Source organism: Schistocerca americana, chromosome 1 (genome assembly GCF_021461395.2).
Source record: "Schistocerca americana isolate TAMUIC-IGC-003095 chromosome 1, iqSchAmer2.1, whole genome shotgun sequence".
NCBI classification, from domain to species: domain Eukaryota; kingdom Metazoa; phylum Arthropoda; class Insecta; order Orthoptera; family Acrididae; genus Schistocerca; species Schistocerca americana.
The window spans coordinates 307,023,278-307,041,976 of record NC_060119.1 but is presented as its reverse complement, the minus strand read 5'-3'; the positions used below and the strand labels follow the sequence as shown (position 1 = coordinate 307,041,976).

Here is an 18,699-nt window from a genome sequence, read left to right as displayed (position 1 = left end):
GTTAATATTCCTCTTTTATAAACTCTTTTCATAACGTTTTCTATTCCATTCAACTCATCATTCAAGTCCTTTGACACCTCCAGCAGAATTAAAATGTCTTCAGCAAACCTCAGAGATTTTTATTTTTTCTGCCTGCACTTTAATTCTCTTCCCAAATTTCTCTTTGTTTCTTGTTACTTCTTGTTTAATGTACAGATCAAGTAATGCAGAGGGTGGGCTACAGTTTTGTATTACTGCCTTCTCAGTTGTTGCTTCCCTTTCGTGTCCTTTGACATTTGTAATTGCAGTATTGTTTGTGTACAAGTCATAGACCCTTATGTTTCCTGTGTTTTATCCTCGCTACTTTCAGAATTTCAAATTTTCGGCCACTTTCTCGATACCTGCTTAAGTTATAAATGGAGTTGTGTCTATCTTTAATTTATCTTTTAAGATGGGTTGCAGGGTCAGTATTGCCTCATTTGTTCCTAGATTTTTCCAAATTTGATCTTTCCCAGTGTCAGCTTCTGCTAGTTTTTCCATTCTTTTGTAAATAATTACTGTCAGTATTTTGCAACTCTGACTTATTTAACTGATGGTTCTGCAATATTCACCTCTGTCATAGCCTGCCTACTTTATAATTATTATATTTATCTTGAAGTCTGTGGATATTATGCTTGTCTCTCAATACATCCTGCATATTAGGTGTGTTAGTTTTGTCAGGATTTGTTCTCGTAAGGAGCTCAATAATTCTGAGGTAATGTCATCCACATTAGGTGTCTTCTTTCATCTTAAGTCTTCCAGAGCTCCAACAAATTGTTCTTCAGTATCACATCTCCTGTCTCAGCTTACTCTACTTCCTCTTCCCTTTCCAGAATATTGTATTAAGTTCTTTTTCTTTGTATAGCTCTTCTATATAATTTTTCCATCCTTCAGACTCCCCTTGTTCATTAGTACTGACTTGCCATCCAAACTCTTCACATCCATATACCACTTCTCTTTTCTGAAAGATTTCATTAATTTTCCTAATTGTTGATCTACCTTTCTCATTGTCATGCTTGCTTGCTTATACAGCTTTGCTTTTCTTCTCATGCCATTCTTGCTTTGCCATTATATAACTTTCTTCAATTTCATTTTTAGCCATCTGTATTCCCTTTTGGTGATTCATTTGGTCCTTTTTTGTATTTTGTTGCTATGTCAGTTTAATTCAGTAATTAATGTGTTATGCCCAGATTTCTGTTGAAGGTTGTAATTTTGTGTATTTGATCCCAAGTTGCATCGCTGTTTTCTCTCTCAATCTTATATTCATCTTCTATTGTATTCATTCTCCCTGTTGTAGTCAAGTCATTGCCTAATGCTCCCATTGAAACTGTCAGTAACCATTGATTTTCTCAATTTATCCAAGTCCCTTTTCCATAATTTACTCCCTTTCCACAATTTCTTCAGTTTTAATCTGCAGTTCAGAACTAATAAATTACGGCAGAGTCTGCATCTGCAGTTTAAAGTGTGCATTTTAAATCTTTGCCTATCAACATATTATTTAACTTGAAATCTTCCAGTGGCTCCTGAGTGTCTTCCACAAGTGCAGCCCCCTTTTGTGATCTTAAACAAAGTATTACTAATGATTAAATTATTCTCTGTGCAAAATTCTAACAGGTGGCTTCCCTTCTCATTCCTTTGTCCCCATCTGTGTCTTCTTATTATTGGTATTTCCTTCTTATCCTTTTGGTGCTGTCAAATTCCAGTTCTCCACCGCAATTGAATTTTCATCTCCCTTAAAGACCTGATGAATAATTTCTTTTATCTTATGCTACATTCTTTCAGTCTCTGTCTTATCTACAGAGCTAGTAGACATATAAACATGTAGTACTGTGGTGGGTGTGGGTTTCATCTTGGCCACTATAATGTATTCACCATGCTGTTCGTAGTAGCTTACCCACATTCCAGTCATTTTATTCATTATAAGACCTGCTCCTGCATTAACCTTATTCATGTTTGTATTTGTAATCCATTACTTGCCAGGCCAGAAGGCCAGTCCTTCCTAGCACCCCACTTCACTGATTCCTACTATAGCTTACTTCTGCTATGGATTTCTCTTTTTAAATTCTCTACTTACCTACTTACCTGAATAAGGGGCTAACATTCCACACTCCAACTTGTAGAAAACCAATTTTGTTTTTTCTGATGACAGCATCATCTGAATAATTCCCACCCAGAGATTCAAATAGGAATTAATTTTTGCCTGTAATAATTTATTCAAGAGGGTGGCATAATCATTAAACCATACAGTAGTGCTCCAGTGTAGTTGCACCTGTCTCACCACAGCAAGGTCCATGCTCCATGTGGGTTGTTTTGCCATTAAATGCAATTTAGTAAATTAAAACGAAAGCTGCTACTCTGAAAAAAGCTACTCCTTTCTCAGAATGATAAATACAGCTGTTTATCTTCTATTAGTATCTTAATATTAGTCAATTACGTCAGTAATTTTAAATTTTGTAACAACAGAATTCTATTCTTCAACAAATTACTTATTTTTTTTATATTTTATTGCAAGTGACAGATACGAAGACTGCAACAGATGATGTTAAATTACATGGCTTTATGTCAGTGTGCTTTTATTAACATTTGTGTAACACATTTTGTGCAAATCAACTGTAAACAAGACTATCAACCTTTGATTGAAGTTACAAAAGCAGCAGAATACTGCTGTTTGTAAAGAGAAGATATAATGACAGCACTCACTGAATCTGAGTTGTAGAGCCAGGACAGACTTATATTTCTGTTGCATAGCTTGGAGATTTTGCTTTGTGTTTTATCATTACAAATTTCTTTTCTGTGAACATGCTTGCATGTTAAAGGACTAAAAACGGATTTGTCTCGTAGTCTATGTGGGAGCTGAGAGAACGTATGGCAGAAGCTTTACAACTGGATGGACATTTGTACACATGTGATGTGACTGTACCTTTACAGCACTATTACAGTTTAGTGCCAATTTTGAAGTCTCATCTTCAAAACAGCAATGCTCTCCGCATCTCAGGCTTTGGCCATTTGGGTAAGTGATGAATGAAATACTAATTCAGTCTCACTGTGTGTTCACCAGCAATTATGGCAGCTGCGTGAGCGTGTGGCAGAAGGACTTGTACATGATGGATATGTCTACAAATATGATATCTCATTACCATCTAAGATGTTCTACGCTGCAGTTCCCAAAGTAGCAGAAATGTTGAGAGAGACAAAAGCTATGAGAGTGACTGGATACGGACATGTCGGTAAGAGACGCATGACTTTATTTTGTATTTCAAATCCAGTGCGTCTCTTAAATGTATCAGTTATGTTGCCTTTTTCTGCATTTCATTGTCCATGTATGATGATGTAGTTGTCATTTTAAGATAAGGGTCAGACAAAGAATAGCCATCAGTGTGCTTGTTGCATGTCTCTTAAATGTATCAATTATGTTGGTTATTTTATGTATCTTAGTGCCCATGTGTGATCATTGAGTTGTCATTTTAAGATATAGACAAGTCAGAGAGTTGGAAATGGTGTACTCATTGGAAAAACAGATGACTTCAAATGGTTGTAGAAACAGAACATCATCTACATGAAAATATTTGAAGCGTTTCATAAAATTCTATATTATAAAATACGTCACTCTTTCATTTGACGTATTTCCATATAAAAAATTCTCTGTACAGAATCCCACATAGATCATAAATTGATAGAGCATATATGACTCATTTGAAATGGACGTAGGTTGGCAACTTCTCATTTTTCATGTTATAGGGATGTAAGATGATTACTAATGAATGTCCTCAAAAATGAGGACATATGAATCATGTGCATGTAATATACTGAATATTAAAATACTTAACTGGCTGCTGTATGAAACCCAAGCTTGTTTAGGAAGCTTATAGAAAACAGATGTTAACTTATAAAAATTATGGAATAGGGGTTAGCACTTTTATGTGGGCTGCCTTGCGCCCCCCCCCCCCCCCCCCCCCCCACACACACACACACACACAAAAGAAAAGAAAGATATTTCGCTGAGTATTCTCTCCCAGATTTAAAGACAAAATTGTTGGAGCAGTTACTGGGAACCGTTGTTCATGAACAATTGTTGCTGCAGCAAATGCTGAAATTGATCAGCTTCATTTACATGTATCTAAACTCACAGTTTGAGTAGCAGCTTGACATGTACATATGATATACAGACTCACAGCCCACCACAATTGGGTTTTTAAGGCTCTTAAAGTAAAAATCATACTGCATCTTTTTAAGAAATGTAGTCCGCACATTTTGCTGTTCTGCACAAATCCCATTCAACAGAAATATTTGTGAACTGTTAAGCATTTTACATTACTGATTTTTGCAGTTAGATCAACAGTGTGCGTACCATTTCAGTGTGGTAATTTCCATATGTTCATGGAGTGCTATATCAGATCGCATTACTCAGTTTCTCAACACTCTTAATCTGGAGCATAATAAGTCATCCGAATATTGAATAAAATTAAAAATGTGATTATTGATGTACCTTTGATGCACTCCACATTGTCAAATTGTCACTACTTTAATGCTGTTCTGTCTTTTTCTGACGTGTACTAAACTTGTCATTTCTGCATTCCTGCTGCACCCAGCATCCTTGATAATCTGTTTCACAAATGCGATATCTCTCTCTCTCTCTCTCTCTCTCTCTCTCTCTCTCTCTCCTCTCTCCACACCATATTTTCCCTATCTTGTCCCTTTCAGCATCTAGTTAAAAAACCCTGAATATCATAATTTGTACCCTGATGACCTATCTCTTCTGCTGAGTGTATTTTTCCCCAGACACACAGCTTCAGAATATGCTCACACATAGCAATCAAATTCTGTTGCTCTCTTTACGCCAATTATCATGTTTATTCCTCTTCCTTCATAACAAAACTCTCCTGTTTCTTCTACTATCTCTCGCATTTTCAATTTTTATGAAGGAATAATTTTCCTTTGTACTACTCTTTATTACTTTTGTCTGTAATTTTATGCCTTTTACAAATTATGAACACAGTAGCAAAAATCAATAAAGCAACAGGACCTGATGAAATTCCAGTGGAACTCATTAAACTTCTTGATGAAGAAAGTGTTAGTCTTACACTAATGTTTCAACAAAGTGTACAATGCAGAAGAATGTGCAGATGTGAAGGTTGTGTACCCAGTAGTCTTATGAGCCATTCCTTGAAAATATTTCTGAAAATCATCCTTCAAAGGTCATGTTAGAAGTTCATTAATGAGGCAAGTCCTTCTTGACTGATCATGAAAAAACCTTTCACAGAATACATCATCATAAACTAATGGAATTTCTTAAAAGAGTGGATATACAGTAGCTCAAAAACATATCCACTGTACTGAGAATTTATATTGCAATCAGAGAGCACATGTTAAGTTTGATAATGAGGACACTGACTTTGTTAAATCTGCAGAGGTGTCTCACAAGAATGCGTTCTGTCACCCCTGTTATTCAATTTGTACTCAGAGTATTGTGGGATAGAAAAAAGGATAAAGATTAATGGAGTTTTCATCAACAACATTCACTATGTTGATGATACAATATTGATGGCAGCAGTAATCTGAGTCTGAATATCAACACCAAAAAGATGCATTTTATTATTGTCACAGGACACCCTGACTTCTTTACAAAAGCAAATTTATGATTCAGTGGCTCCGCAATAAAAATAGCAGAGAAGTTAAATACCTTGGAATGTGGCTCTGTGAAGATTGGAGACAAAATATCAGATAGAGAACACCCATAATGCTTTCATAAAATTCTCACAATTACAGAACTAGACATAAAGCTTAGAGTTCAGTTTGTAAGATGTTATTACATCTGGTGTACACTTCTAAAGGATGGACACTAAATATGTCAACAGCAAAGAAGATTGAGACTTTTGAAACATGGATTTACCACAGAATGTGTAAAATACAGTAGCAAAGATCTCTCCCTTAAGCAAACTACATAAATCAAGTTGGTTGCTGTTGATAGTTTTAATACCAACTTTTCCAACACTGAGAACTGTAATTATTTTGCGTCACCAGCCTCGCTATAAAAGGTTCATCCAATGAGACATGGGAAATTATCATAAACAGAAATGAGTGACTCATCTACCAGTCGTGATGACCCAGCATCTGTCTATAAGAATTGTTGAACTGTAGGGAACCAAACGCAGAAATATAGACACTACACAGAAGCCTAGCCTATCATCACACAAAGATTACGGTGGACACTGAAAATGGAATGATAGCACTTAGGACATTTAACACTTACAGGTGGAGAGACTGACTGTTAAACGGATATGGCAATATAGATTAAAAGTGAAAAATAGTTTCTATTCACATCCTTTAATATCTGTTTCCATCCTTTTAGACTTTAGAAAGTAAAGTCTCTAGTTTCTGTTTATATAGTCTAATAAACACTCCTCCTTTACACTATGCCAAATAAGGTTTAAACTGTGTGTTGGTAATTTCTGCTACCAGTCACTTTTTTTATTTTTTGTTTTATGTTTAATATAACGTAATACAGCGTGTTTCGAAGGTGTTCTGTTCATCCTCAGACATTTATACGTACATACACAGAGAGAAATGTTACTTAAAAATAAGCCGACTTAAACTAGATTAACCTAGAACTCTTTGTCCATTGTTTGTTACTGTACTGGCATTTGGGGGAGGGGGGGGTGAGGGGAGGGGTAGTGGATGGCCATAAATCAATGTCAGTGATGTCTTCTGCTGCTTTTTTTTCTTGTGGTTGACTATGTATGATATCACAGCGTGTATGGGATGCAGATAGTTTTGCATCAGTTTTGTTGCGAAAATAGCATGAAAGGCTTTTATATGACAGTTGATCACTTACGATTTCATCACCTTGCAGCTCACTTGCATCACTGGTGTAATGGCAGAGCTCTTGAGTAACATTACACTATTGCACATTGTATTTTATCACTGATTTCTGACATAATTCACTGCACAAATTGCTTCGATATGCGTGTAAACATTATACACGTAACACAAGATGGTGAACGTGTAGCATGAGAGTCAGTATCAATTATCGAGGTTTTGTATCAATAGTCATGGTACTGACAGATTTTTTGTCATTTATTTACATTGACACATCTTGAATCTATTGAGTTACTACAGGCTTAAGACTGTTAAAGAATTTTGAGTTTTTGAATTCAGTTATCTCATTAAGAATGTTATCTCCAAGCTTTGTATTATGTATGAAAATTTCCATATCTTCCATGTTATCCATTCTTTTACTTTTTCCACTTTTGTGTAAAATTTTGAGGTTGTCTTCAATTTTCAAAGGGTGGCCTGTGCCTTTAATGTGAGTTGCTACTGCTAATTTGTTACATTTATCAAGTCTATAGCAGTCTAAATGTTATTTGAATCGAGTTCTGAAATTTCTGCCTGTTGTTTCCTTTTTAAAGGATTTAATATTCTAATAGCTGAAAGCAATATGAAATCCTTTAAAAAATTGTTCACTCTGTTGCCAGCTACCCCCACTGCCTCTCTTGCTTCTTCAGATGAATATTTTGGTATAACAGTGACCTGGGAACCACAGCTACTACTGTCCACAAAAAAGCAACACTTGGCAGCCACCAACACTTCTCCAGCCTGGCTTTGCAAAACAACCTCAGAGTTCCCAGAGCTGCCATGGTTCCACAGCAACTCCAGGGGACACAAGGTGCCATGACAAATACACCGCGGAACGGACCAACCTAGCCATGTTTGGTGTTTAGCAGTTCCCGAGACACTTCCATTCCAAGTTTGCAAAACAGCCTCAGAGTTCTTAGTGGCTCCAGGGTTCACAATACATCTTTGACAAAAATTTCAAAGAACGAGATAAATTCTCTGTGTCCAGTGTTCCTGGGGCTCTCGTCACTGAGCAAGTGGCAGTAACCCTCTCGATCGCCAGAAAACGCCATCCAGCCAGCCACTCTCCTCACAGCCAAAGCTGTTGGCTTCCCACTTGCTCCCTTTGATTGAAGCATGACCAATATTGAGCTTAACCTTATCTCCATACTTTAGTCTCACTATTTGAACTGTTACACCGGGACAGCAAGAAATAGAAAAAACTACATACCTAGGACATATCTTATCGAACATCAAATATAAGTACATACTTCAACAGTTGGTAATAAAAGGGAAGAAAAGGGCAAAGAAGAGTATTGTGGTCAAATAACATAAAGCAGTGGGCATGTCTACCAAGCACAGATCAACTACTGCATACTGTAGTGCAGATCAGCTACTGCATACTGTGGTTTATAGAATAAAGATGCATCACGGTTGCCAAAATTCATTGATGGACTCATAGAAGAAGAAAGTAGTTTGCCATTAAAAATTTCTTTTAAATCTACCTTACTTTCAGCAAGGATGCTAGCTTTGGTATCAACTCCTCTTACTTCTGTTGCTTAATTTTCCTTTCACTTCGACTAAGTCTTCTTTGACATACAGGCTCAACAATGGTGGTGATAAGCTGCGTCCCTGCCTTACATTTTTCTTAATATGAGATTATCTTCCTTTTATTGCTACTACATAATTTTCATTAGCTATTGCAGATTTCTAGTCTGACTCCACACTATAGAGCCCCATCATTCTCATTAAACGCCGTTTTTCCCTTTTTGATTGATGTGTGATTTCTCCCAGATGCACGCCCACAAAATGAATACAGACAGCTGCTCACAACTCTTATACAGCATATCTGCTGTATTCTTTATTATATTGCATAAGCGGTGTTAGTGATTAGTTGGTCCCTCAGGTTTTAAGGTGGCAGCTGCAAAGCTGGAGATTAAGAAGCAGGAAGATGGTTCATGAGGCTTAGAATTAAAATTGGAGGATAAATCAGATATTGAGATTCTAAAGGCAACAGCATATTAGTGTCATTATCATGGGTCGGGATCATGACCTAATTGTTTAATTAAGATTCAAGATTGTGAGTAGATAGGAAGGACCCAAACTGGAATGAGACAGTGTCATTCATATACCCATGGCAGTTCTTTAGATTTATTTATATATGTATTCTTGTGAGTGAGGAAGTGGTTGGCCAATGAGGTGGCTTCAATAGCAGGTGGCTGCTGAAAAAGTTAATGTTGAATGTCAACAAGGCGACAGGCACAGGAGATGGTAATGTACAAACATATAGTATCCACAATGATCAGCAAGGAGTGGTATTGGAACAGAATTGAAAAGGGCGAGACAACACCACTCATTTGTTTGTGCTTCACGTCTGCTTACCTTATTATCCTTTGTGAGACACTAACTTTTTAACTGTCATTCCTTCCTTTAGAATAATTTATACAGTAATTTTCGTAATGAAACATTCTCTGTGTTGTGTAGTATGTGCCCAAATACTAGTTGAACTATTTCAGAATTAGCTCTGTAGGTAAAGCAGTCATTGATTGCTTTAGATGCTTTATGTTCCCAGGCCACTGCGCCAGAATTGTATTTCCTGTCTGCAGTAGTTTTCTGCTTTGTGTTTAGTTATTTTTTGGTGTGTTTTGCATAAGCAACTATTATACAGCTTACATATTTCATATCTCTGTCTCAAAACTACTTGAATATACACTGAAGTGACAAGTCATGGGATAGCGATATGCACATACACAGATGACGGTAGTATTGCATACATGAGGTATAAAAGGTAGTGCATTGGCGGAGCTGTCATTTGTACTCAGATGATTCATATCAAAAGGTTTCCATTGTAATTATGACCCCATGCCAGAATTAAGACACTTTGAATGTAGAATAATAGTTGGAGCTAGACATGGACATTATGTTTCTGAAATTGTAGTGTAATTCAGTATTCCAAGATCCACAGTGTCAAGAATGTGTCACAAATACCAAATTTCAGGCATAACCTCTCACCACGGACAACACAGTGGCCGACGGCCTTCACTTAATAACTGAGAGCAGCACTGTTTGTGTAGAGTTGTCACAGCAAACAGGCAAGCAACATTGCATGAAATAACTGCAGAAATCTGTATGGATGGGGTTGCAAAATTTGGCGTTAATAGACTATGGCAGCAGACAACAGACATGAGTCTCTTTGCCTGCAGCCTGGTGATCATTTCAGTTGGTCCCTACACAATTGGAAAACCGTGGCCTGGTCAGATGAGTTCCAATTTCAGTTATTAAGAGCTGATGGTAGGGTTTGGATGTGACACAGACCCCATGAACCCATGGACCCAAGTTGTCGACAAGGTGCTGTGCAAGCTTGTGGTGGCCCTATAATGGTGTGGGTTGTGTTTACAAGGAACGATCTACGCCCTCTTGTCCAACTGAACCAATCATTGACTGGAAATGGTTATGTTTGACTACTTGCAGACCAGCTGCAGCCATTTGCAGTTCCCAAAGAATGATGGAATTTGTGCGGATGACAGTGCACCCTGCCATTGGGCCACAGTTGTTTGTGATTGATTTGAAGAACGCTCTGGACCACATGTGGAAATGATTTGGCTACCCAGATTATCTGACGTGAATCCCACTGAGCACATAATCAAAAGGTCAGTTCATTCACAAAATCCTGCACCAGCAACATTTTTGCAATTATAAATGTCTAGGAAACATGGTGGCTCAGTATTTCTGCAGGAACTTCTAATGACTTGTTTAATCTGAGGGAGGTCCAACACATTATTCGGAGGTATCCCATGATTTTTGTCACCTCAGTGTAGTTCCAGTCTTTAGCACTGGATATCATTAAATTTTATTTAATTGATTGTCTGCTTGTGTCTGTGTATGTGCGGATGGATATGTGTGTGTGTGTGTGTGTGTGTGTGTGTGTGTGTGTGTGTGTACACCTGTCCTTTTTTCCCCCTAAGGTAAGTCTTTCCACTCCCGGGATTGGAATGACTCCTTACCCTCTCCCTTAAAACCCACATCCTTTCGTCTTTCCCTCTCCTTCCCTCTTTCCTGATGAAGCAACCGTTTGTTGCGAAAGCTTGAATTTTGTGTGTATGTTTGTGTTTGTTTGTGTGTCTATCGACCTGCCAGCACTTTCATTTGGTAAGTCACATCATCTTTGTTTTTAGATATTTTTTTCCCACGTGGAATGTTTCCCTCTATTATATAAATATTATTTAACATTTATTTGCTAGACAGAAATCTATTTTTACGCATTCCTGACATTTATACTGCCTTGAGATAATTGTCTGTTTCCATATGTTACATCTAATACATCACTAAAAGAGAAGACAGTGGAGTCTCATCCTTATCTTACAAACACACCTTAAAATAATATCATTGCATTGGTCGCTTGCTGCAGTCTTCTGGAAATCAATTAGTGTTTCAGTAATAATAAGACACAAGCATTGCTCCAAGGCATTTTCAGAATGTTTCTTCAAGCTCAGCTTCAGCTGTTTCACGCAGAAAAACTTATCAAAATAAAATTACACTCTTTCACAAATGCTTTGCTTATCAACAAGACTTTAAATGTAGCAAAAGTAAGCTTTTTTATTTTGAATTAATTTGCTCAGTTGAATTCACATTATAATAATTGTAGTAAATTAACTTCAGTGGGCAAGATACCATAATGCTTAAAACACTTGAGTTGTATATGGGAGGGGAGAGGTTAAAATCCTCAATGTACTCATTCTGATTTAGGTCTTCCATGACTGACTTCAGCTCAGTGATTGGACAGTTGCTTCTTTTCTAATTATGTCAGTGGGACATTAAACTCTAATTTTCTTTATTTTGTACCCCACTGACCGAATAGAATCTCACTGCACGTAGAATAAAAGGAATAGCTGAATAACAGTAATGTCAACATTCTGGAGCGATAATGTAACACACATAGCCACACCACACACTGTGGTTGTGGGGAGTCCTATTACGTGAGGGCATATCAGTGCACTTCTACTGAGTATCTGCCTTTCTTTATTACTGGTTACTGTTTCCACCCTGGAAATTATGTTGTTGTAATATCAGAGCCATAAAATGATCAAGAGCTGAGTAAGAAATATTAGTAGACGGAAGCATTGAATTTGTTGTGAGGTGTACTCAGATGATTAAGTTGGTAAGACCACAGCCACTAAAGACAAATATCCCGATTCAAAGCCTAACCCTCACACATTGTTATTCTATCAGAAGTTTCTTCATGAGGCTGTTGTTCCTATTGGATTGCAAAAGAGCAATGAAAATATAAAATGAAGATATCATAATATCAGTAACTATCAGCTCAGCTGTAACACTGTGACTACACATGTAATTACATGTTGCTTGCTCCATACTTGATGCACAAAAACAATTCAAACTCATTACCAACCACTTTCCTTTATACTGTCTCATTAGTAGATACACACCTCACCTGCTATTTTCTTTATTATTATCTTTAGTTCTCTTCATCTCACTTTATTATCTTGGGCACTTATTTGTCGTGGGTCCTCTCACATTATTTTCACAGTGGGTTCCCTTGATCCTGCCTATGACCCATTTCCCAGCGATATATAAAATCTCTTTTTTCACTATTTTTAGTCAGCAACATTTATTTGTTGCATGATTGCTACTCCGAGTATTTAATAAGTATAAAGTACATAATGTAAAGAAAAATTTTTCCTCTCTTTCTTCCCCTCCACTGCCAGTCATGCCATTCCTCCCTCCCTCCATACACGCACACACACACACCCTCTCCCTCCCTGTCTTGTTTCCCTCTCTACAGCTGTGCTAACTCTGCTTCCATATTTCCCTCTTTATCAGTCCTTGGTTATTACTTATTCAATGTTATAGTGTACTTTACTTATGCTTTTATTCTAAATGAACTACATTTTCAGTTATAATCTATAGAATCTGATTGTATGCACAGGTGATGGAAATTTGCATCTCAATGTGACTTCTAAGCAGTATGAGCATGATCTTGACTCTCTAATAGAGTCATATGTTTTCAAATGGACATCACAGGTACGAGGAAGTATATCAGCAGAACATGGTATTGGCTTCAAGAAACCAAAGGTAATGCATTATTCCAAGTCACAGAGTGCCATTGGGTTAATGAAGCAGATAAAGAAACTTATGGATCCCAAAGGCATTTTAAATCCATACAAGGTGCTTCCAGAATGAGCTGAGCTAGGCAGACAGTATCCTCATGTTTTTGTGAAATGTTTTCAGATATACTGATTCACATTCATATAACAACCTGAAAATATCTTTTAATGTGCATGGTTAATTTTTATTTAACTAAGACCTATAAAAAAATTCTGATTCAATTGTTTGAATAGTGAATACCATTGGCCAAAGAAAAAAAAAAGGTACTTACTAACAATAAAAACAAAGACACTTACACAGCAATGCTGTTTCTTCTGAGGTTGCTGTCATATTTATTTTATTAAGACCATTTACAACAGAAGCAGAAGAGACGATGTTGCTTGCAATAAATGCGCTTATGTTTTGATAAGACCAATTTATATTTGAGAATTTTATTTTGGAGAAATGAAATGAACTGTAACAAATAACTTGTACAAAAGATGTTCTTACTAGTTAAAGTGATTCTTTAGACACAATTGGTACATTCTATAACCCTTGAAGAAGCATAAGAATGAAGATGCAATAATGAGCACTGATAAGAATTATATATATTATTTACAACTAGATTTAATTTGTAATTTGCTCAAATAATTGTGTATTTACAAAATAGTAATAATAGTCCCGAAAGTATTGTGCAGTGAAACAAATAAATATTTCGGGGAAAACAGTGTCAAAATTCACTTTCATAAAAATCATACTTATTCATAAATAATGTCTAAGCTAGTCATTTCATGTATCTTTGCTGTTAATCATTGTTGATAATCAACTAAGACTGTTGGTATGCATTTTGTTTATGAATGCAATAATTCCTGAGAACATGTGGGTTGTAAACATACAAAGTGAAATATTTAATTTTATATCATGTATATTTTTGACAAGTGTCTGTCTGTTATGGTTGAATGACACAATATAAGTTGTTATTAAAAATATTGTGTTTTCCTTAAGAAAAATTATTGTATTTTGTTAAATCCTGGTTTAATCCTCTTTATCACTGTTAAAGCCCATCATGGGTGGTGCATGCTGTATTGAATGATTATTCCCAGGTTGAAGCCATGAACACTTTGTTCGTGGCACAAATTCACAAGTCCTAATAACAATTGAAGGATCATTTGTGTTCACTTGAGAATAACAAAAACAATCTTCTCTGGCATACTATCAGTTCCAATAGAAGCCTTATTATGAGTCACTATGCAGCAGTCATTTTAAGAGGGCCATGCCGTGCAGAGTATGATGAAGCAATGTGGCAAGTTCAGATTGTACCTCTCTCCTGGCCAGAACAGAGCGAGTAGTTAAATGCAGCCATTGGAGGTTGCACTTCACCTGAAGTATCCAGCATACGGAAGTATGTCCACAACCACGTGACTTGCAGACAGTATTTTTTTCCTCAATAGCAGTGGAGCCAGTTTCCTGATGCACTGATCCACATACTGATCGGAAGCATGGCTGATGTGCCCTGTGGCAGTGTATCAACAGACTGTTTGTATACAGCATCATGTCCACAACATGTAGTGCTCTTGTGGTATTTGTATGTAGTCTCCAAAGGAGATACGCCTGCAGGTGAAAGGTAAGCAATCCACAGGAGGAAGATGAGGTGCTGGAAGCATAACATAGTTGTCCTACGGCCAGTATATTACATATTTGACTAGTCACATCCTTGTATTTCCATTGTTGACAGCTGATTTCTGTCAGAATGTTGGGCTCTATGCTGATGAAGTAAGACAGAAATGTAAAATATTATTGCCAGATTAACACGTTCATTAGGGAAAAATTATGAATTTTATCAGAAAATCATGCCATATCATCAGTCTACTAATTCTCCACGTAGATAACATAAGGAAAGGTGAGATACAGTGCCCGCTGACAGATAAAATTTCACATAATTCTCACACAAACTTTGATAAATGATGAAATCCTTGAAGTGTGCCTTGTGTTTTGTAAAATATGCTATGACATGCATAATTCATATATATAAAACCAATGATCACTTTGGCGACAGAAGCATGATGTGACAGCTTTTATAGGGATTTTAAGTTTTCATTATTATTATTACTACTACTACTACTGCTACTACTACTATTACTTTTACGGAGGTGGCAATGGTTTCCTGGCATTAAATGACGTAAGTATGAGCACACTTTTAGATATAAACTTAGGCATCTGGTAACCCACACAAGGGTTTGTCTTTCAAGCTATATTAGTGAAACGACAAGACGCCTGAAAGCGATAAATTGATCATACCAGGTATTAGCAGATTTTTGAGAATACCCAGCAATTTCAGTGTTTCCAATGGCAAGAAAGGCAATACCAATAAGCAGGAGAGCAAACCCTTCCAATCCTAACAAGTACCAACAATTCCTGTCATAATGCTGCCAGGCCTAGGAGTCATACAATATTCTTGTTGATCTAAGTCTTCACAGTGAGAGGTGAGTAATGTTAAGAATGATACACACACAAAAGTATGTCAGTAAGAAAAATGTGAGCAACTGTGTGTGTGTGTGTGTGTGTGTGTGTGTGTGTGTGTGTTCAAAAGCAGCAAATAAATATTAGACATATATATATATATATATATATATATATATATATATATATATATATATATATATATATATAAAATCTACAGATAAACCCATAAAATTATTCAAGAGCCATATGTGGTTGATCAATTATCTTACCCAGGCGAATGGCTGCACGAAGCATGGAGATTTGGAAATTTGTGATAAGGTCTTATGGGACCAAACTCCTAAGGTCATCGATCCCTAAGCTTACACACTACTTACTCTAACTTACACTAAGGACAATACACACACCCTTGCCCAAGGAAGGACTCGAACCTCCAACGGGGGGGAGCCGCGCGAATCGTGACAAGGTGCCTAGGCCGCACGACCACAAAGCATGTACCGCGCCAAAGATGTGCAGGCCGCTAAGGACAAAATTATGCTACAGGGTACATTGAGTTGGCTTCCATGGGATCTGTGGTGGTTATTGAAGGCATCATGAGAGCAGTGAACTACATGAACATTGTTGCGGACGCCTGCATCGGTTCTCCCCTACGGCGATGGCATCTTTCAACAGGTAGCTGGCCGTGTTTCAAGATCAAAATCATGCTACAGTGGTTTGAGGAGGTAATATAGTGAACTCGTATTGATGTCTTGACCAGCAAATGTGCCTGATCTGTACCCACTGGAACACGTATTGGCCCCAGCTGCGTGCTTGTAAACCATCATCCTGTAATTTGTGGGAATTGCTTGACCTGTGCGTAGACATCCGTGCCATATACTTCTGGAATCATATCAAGGTGTTGTAGAATCCATGCCAAGCAGAATCTCTTTTGTACTGTGTTTGAAAGGTTAAACAGCTGGTCATAATGTTTTGGCTCATTGATGAATATTATGCACAACACTTACCCCTTCCAGTTTCTTCTCAGTTTCTACACTACTGTGCGTCAGTGTCTATGCTTCTGAACAGTTATCCCGGTTCATGGTGCACATTTTCAGCTTCCAGATGCAACAACAATTTGATTTTCAATATTATATTATTACTGGTTGAATTTAAAATTCTATTTTAATACAATCATTACGATGTATAATCTTATATTAAAGGTTTAACACAGGAAGACAAGTATTATATGTAGAGACTGTGTACTCGTACATGTCTTCAGGCAGCATAACCCACGACACGCCAATTACACAGGCTATATTTACCCACTATTTGAGAATGAGAGCACTTAGTAGCTTACAACAAACTTCATATATGATTTCAAACGTTTACTGAACTTTTCCTCGCTGACATCTCACGCAAAATGACGAAGGGGAGAAAGTTTATATCACAGTTTCACTGTTCATTTAATAAAATTTCAACATCCGGCATGACGTTTCAGTTTATTACTTCCTTACTGCTAAATCTATCCGCAACGCATTTTGCGGACAGTGTTCACATATGCCATTGAATGTACCTGCAAAGTTATATCATTGTACGACGTATAGTTCATGAGATATGACGTCATAAACATTGCGTTGCGTGAAAAATGAGCTTTTGCTTGGAATCGAGTGCAATTTATCCATACAATATTCATTCAGTGTTTAATAAAGAGAACACTTGGCGAGTTGCGACAAAATGCAAGCATATTATCGTTTCAAACCATTTTAAAACTTATCTTCGCTTATGTGCTTAACGTCAAATATTAAATGCATCTTAATATATCGACTCATTTGTAGTCAGACGTTTGAGGCTGTTTTATACGTGAGACCTCTGGTCTTGAAAGAATCGGAGCTTTTTATTGATACCTCAGTAAAACAGTGTAAATTTATGCAGCGCGACAAAGCACAGCTTTTTCATGAACCGACTAAATGTGCGATGTACGGTGTGTTATAGTTAAACGAGGGTTAACACAGTTGCAAATTCAATATAGTATCTGACTTTGAGGAGAGGGCTCTCGATTCGGCGAGGTTTAAACCAACAGTCTTCTGGCGGTACGTGGACGATACTTTTGTAGTGTGGCCTCACGGTGAAGAAGAGCTTTCACGGTTTTTACATCTGAATTCCATCCACACAAACATTCAGTTTACGATGGAAGTTGAAAGGGATGGTCGCCTACCATTTCTGGACGTCATGGTTAATCGCAGGGTGGATGGGTCATTGGGGCATTCTGTCTATCGAAAACCCACGCATACGGATTTGTACCTGCAGGCGTCAAGCTGTCATAACCCGTCACAAACTATGGGCGTCCTTCGAACGTTGGTGCATAGGGCACATGTCGTGTCTGATAAAGACAGCCTTGCAGACGAATTAGAGCACTTGAAATCTGTATTTCAACATAATGGATATTCTGCACATCAGGTCAGTATTGCTTTAAGGATGAAAAAACGTGACCACCCACAAGATCAAGAGGATAAGGAGGTGTTTAAGTCCAGAGCATTTCTCCCATATGTCGGGAGCATTTCATCGAAATTGTGTGAGCTCCGCTGAGAATTCCTTCAAACTCTTAGCACTTTATTGCGAATGTTTCGGCAATGATCACCACAGTTGTGGGGAGGGAATGTCATTTCTTTTACACTACTGGCCTTTTTTTCTCAGTTCACTACCCTATGCAAGTGAGACTACTGAAGCGCCCCTGGCGTTTTATTCGCGAACTGAGTCCCGTCTGTATCGTGTGGTCATTTTCGTTTACACGCCAGCTTCAAAACTGCATGTGCAGTGAGATGTAACAGTTTAATTATTTAAGAAACCAACTCAAAATATTCGGCTTCTGAACTGGTATCCAGCGACTAGTGGTCTGCGTCTGTTTACCTAGTTGGTGCGGCAGTGAAATATGGCTTGATCTCAACAATCAAGTCCGCAATTACCGTGATCTTGTTGAAGGTCACGACAACTAACTTCAACTTGAAGTAATCATGATGGAACAAATGGAAAGAAATCCGCTACCCCAGGCCCCAGTCAACGGACTGGACTTTCCTGGTCATCGGATTCTGGGGAACCAGGAACATCATGAGGAGAAGAGTCGGAGCTTCTCAAAACCTCTTCGCAAGCACTACCTTGGCACTCTCAATGCAAACACTCTGTTCAAACTTGGAAAACTAAAACAACTGACAGACATGCTAGATAAATTTCACATCAAAATTCTTGCCATCCAAGAGACGCGCTTCGTAGATGAAAACCATTTCGACACAGAACATTACAGGATTTACAAAA

The 18,699-nt window shown here is 37.5% G+C and overlaps 1 protein-coding gene across 2 annotated transcripts in view; it reads left to right on the top strand.

Annotated features, from left to right (window-relative positions):
* The window catches only part of LOC124596113 (D-2-hydroxyglutarate dehydrogenase, mitochondrial), a 61,277-nt gene extending 47,790 nt beyond the window's left edge, over positions 1–13,487 (top strand). Inside the window, exons 7-8 of one of the 2 annotated variants that reach the window (XM_047135139.1) lie at positions 2,860–3,028; positions 12,794–13,487. In XM_047135139.1, coding sequence (XP_046991095.1) covers positions 2,860–3,028; positions 12,794–13,047 — 423 coding nt within the window. In that variant the 3' untranslated portion in view covers positions 13,048–13,487. Of the gene's footprint in view, positions 1–2,859; positions 3,029–3,076; positions 3,246–12,793 lie in introns of both variants that reach the window. The other variant, XM_047135131.1, reaches the window with a different exon arrangement.
* The last annotated feature ends 5,212 nt before the right edge of the window (positions 13,488–18,699 follow it).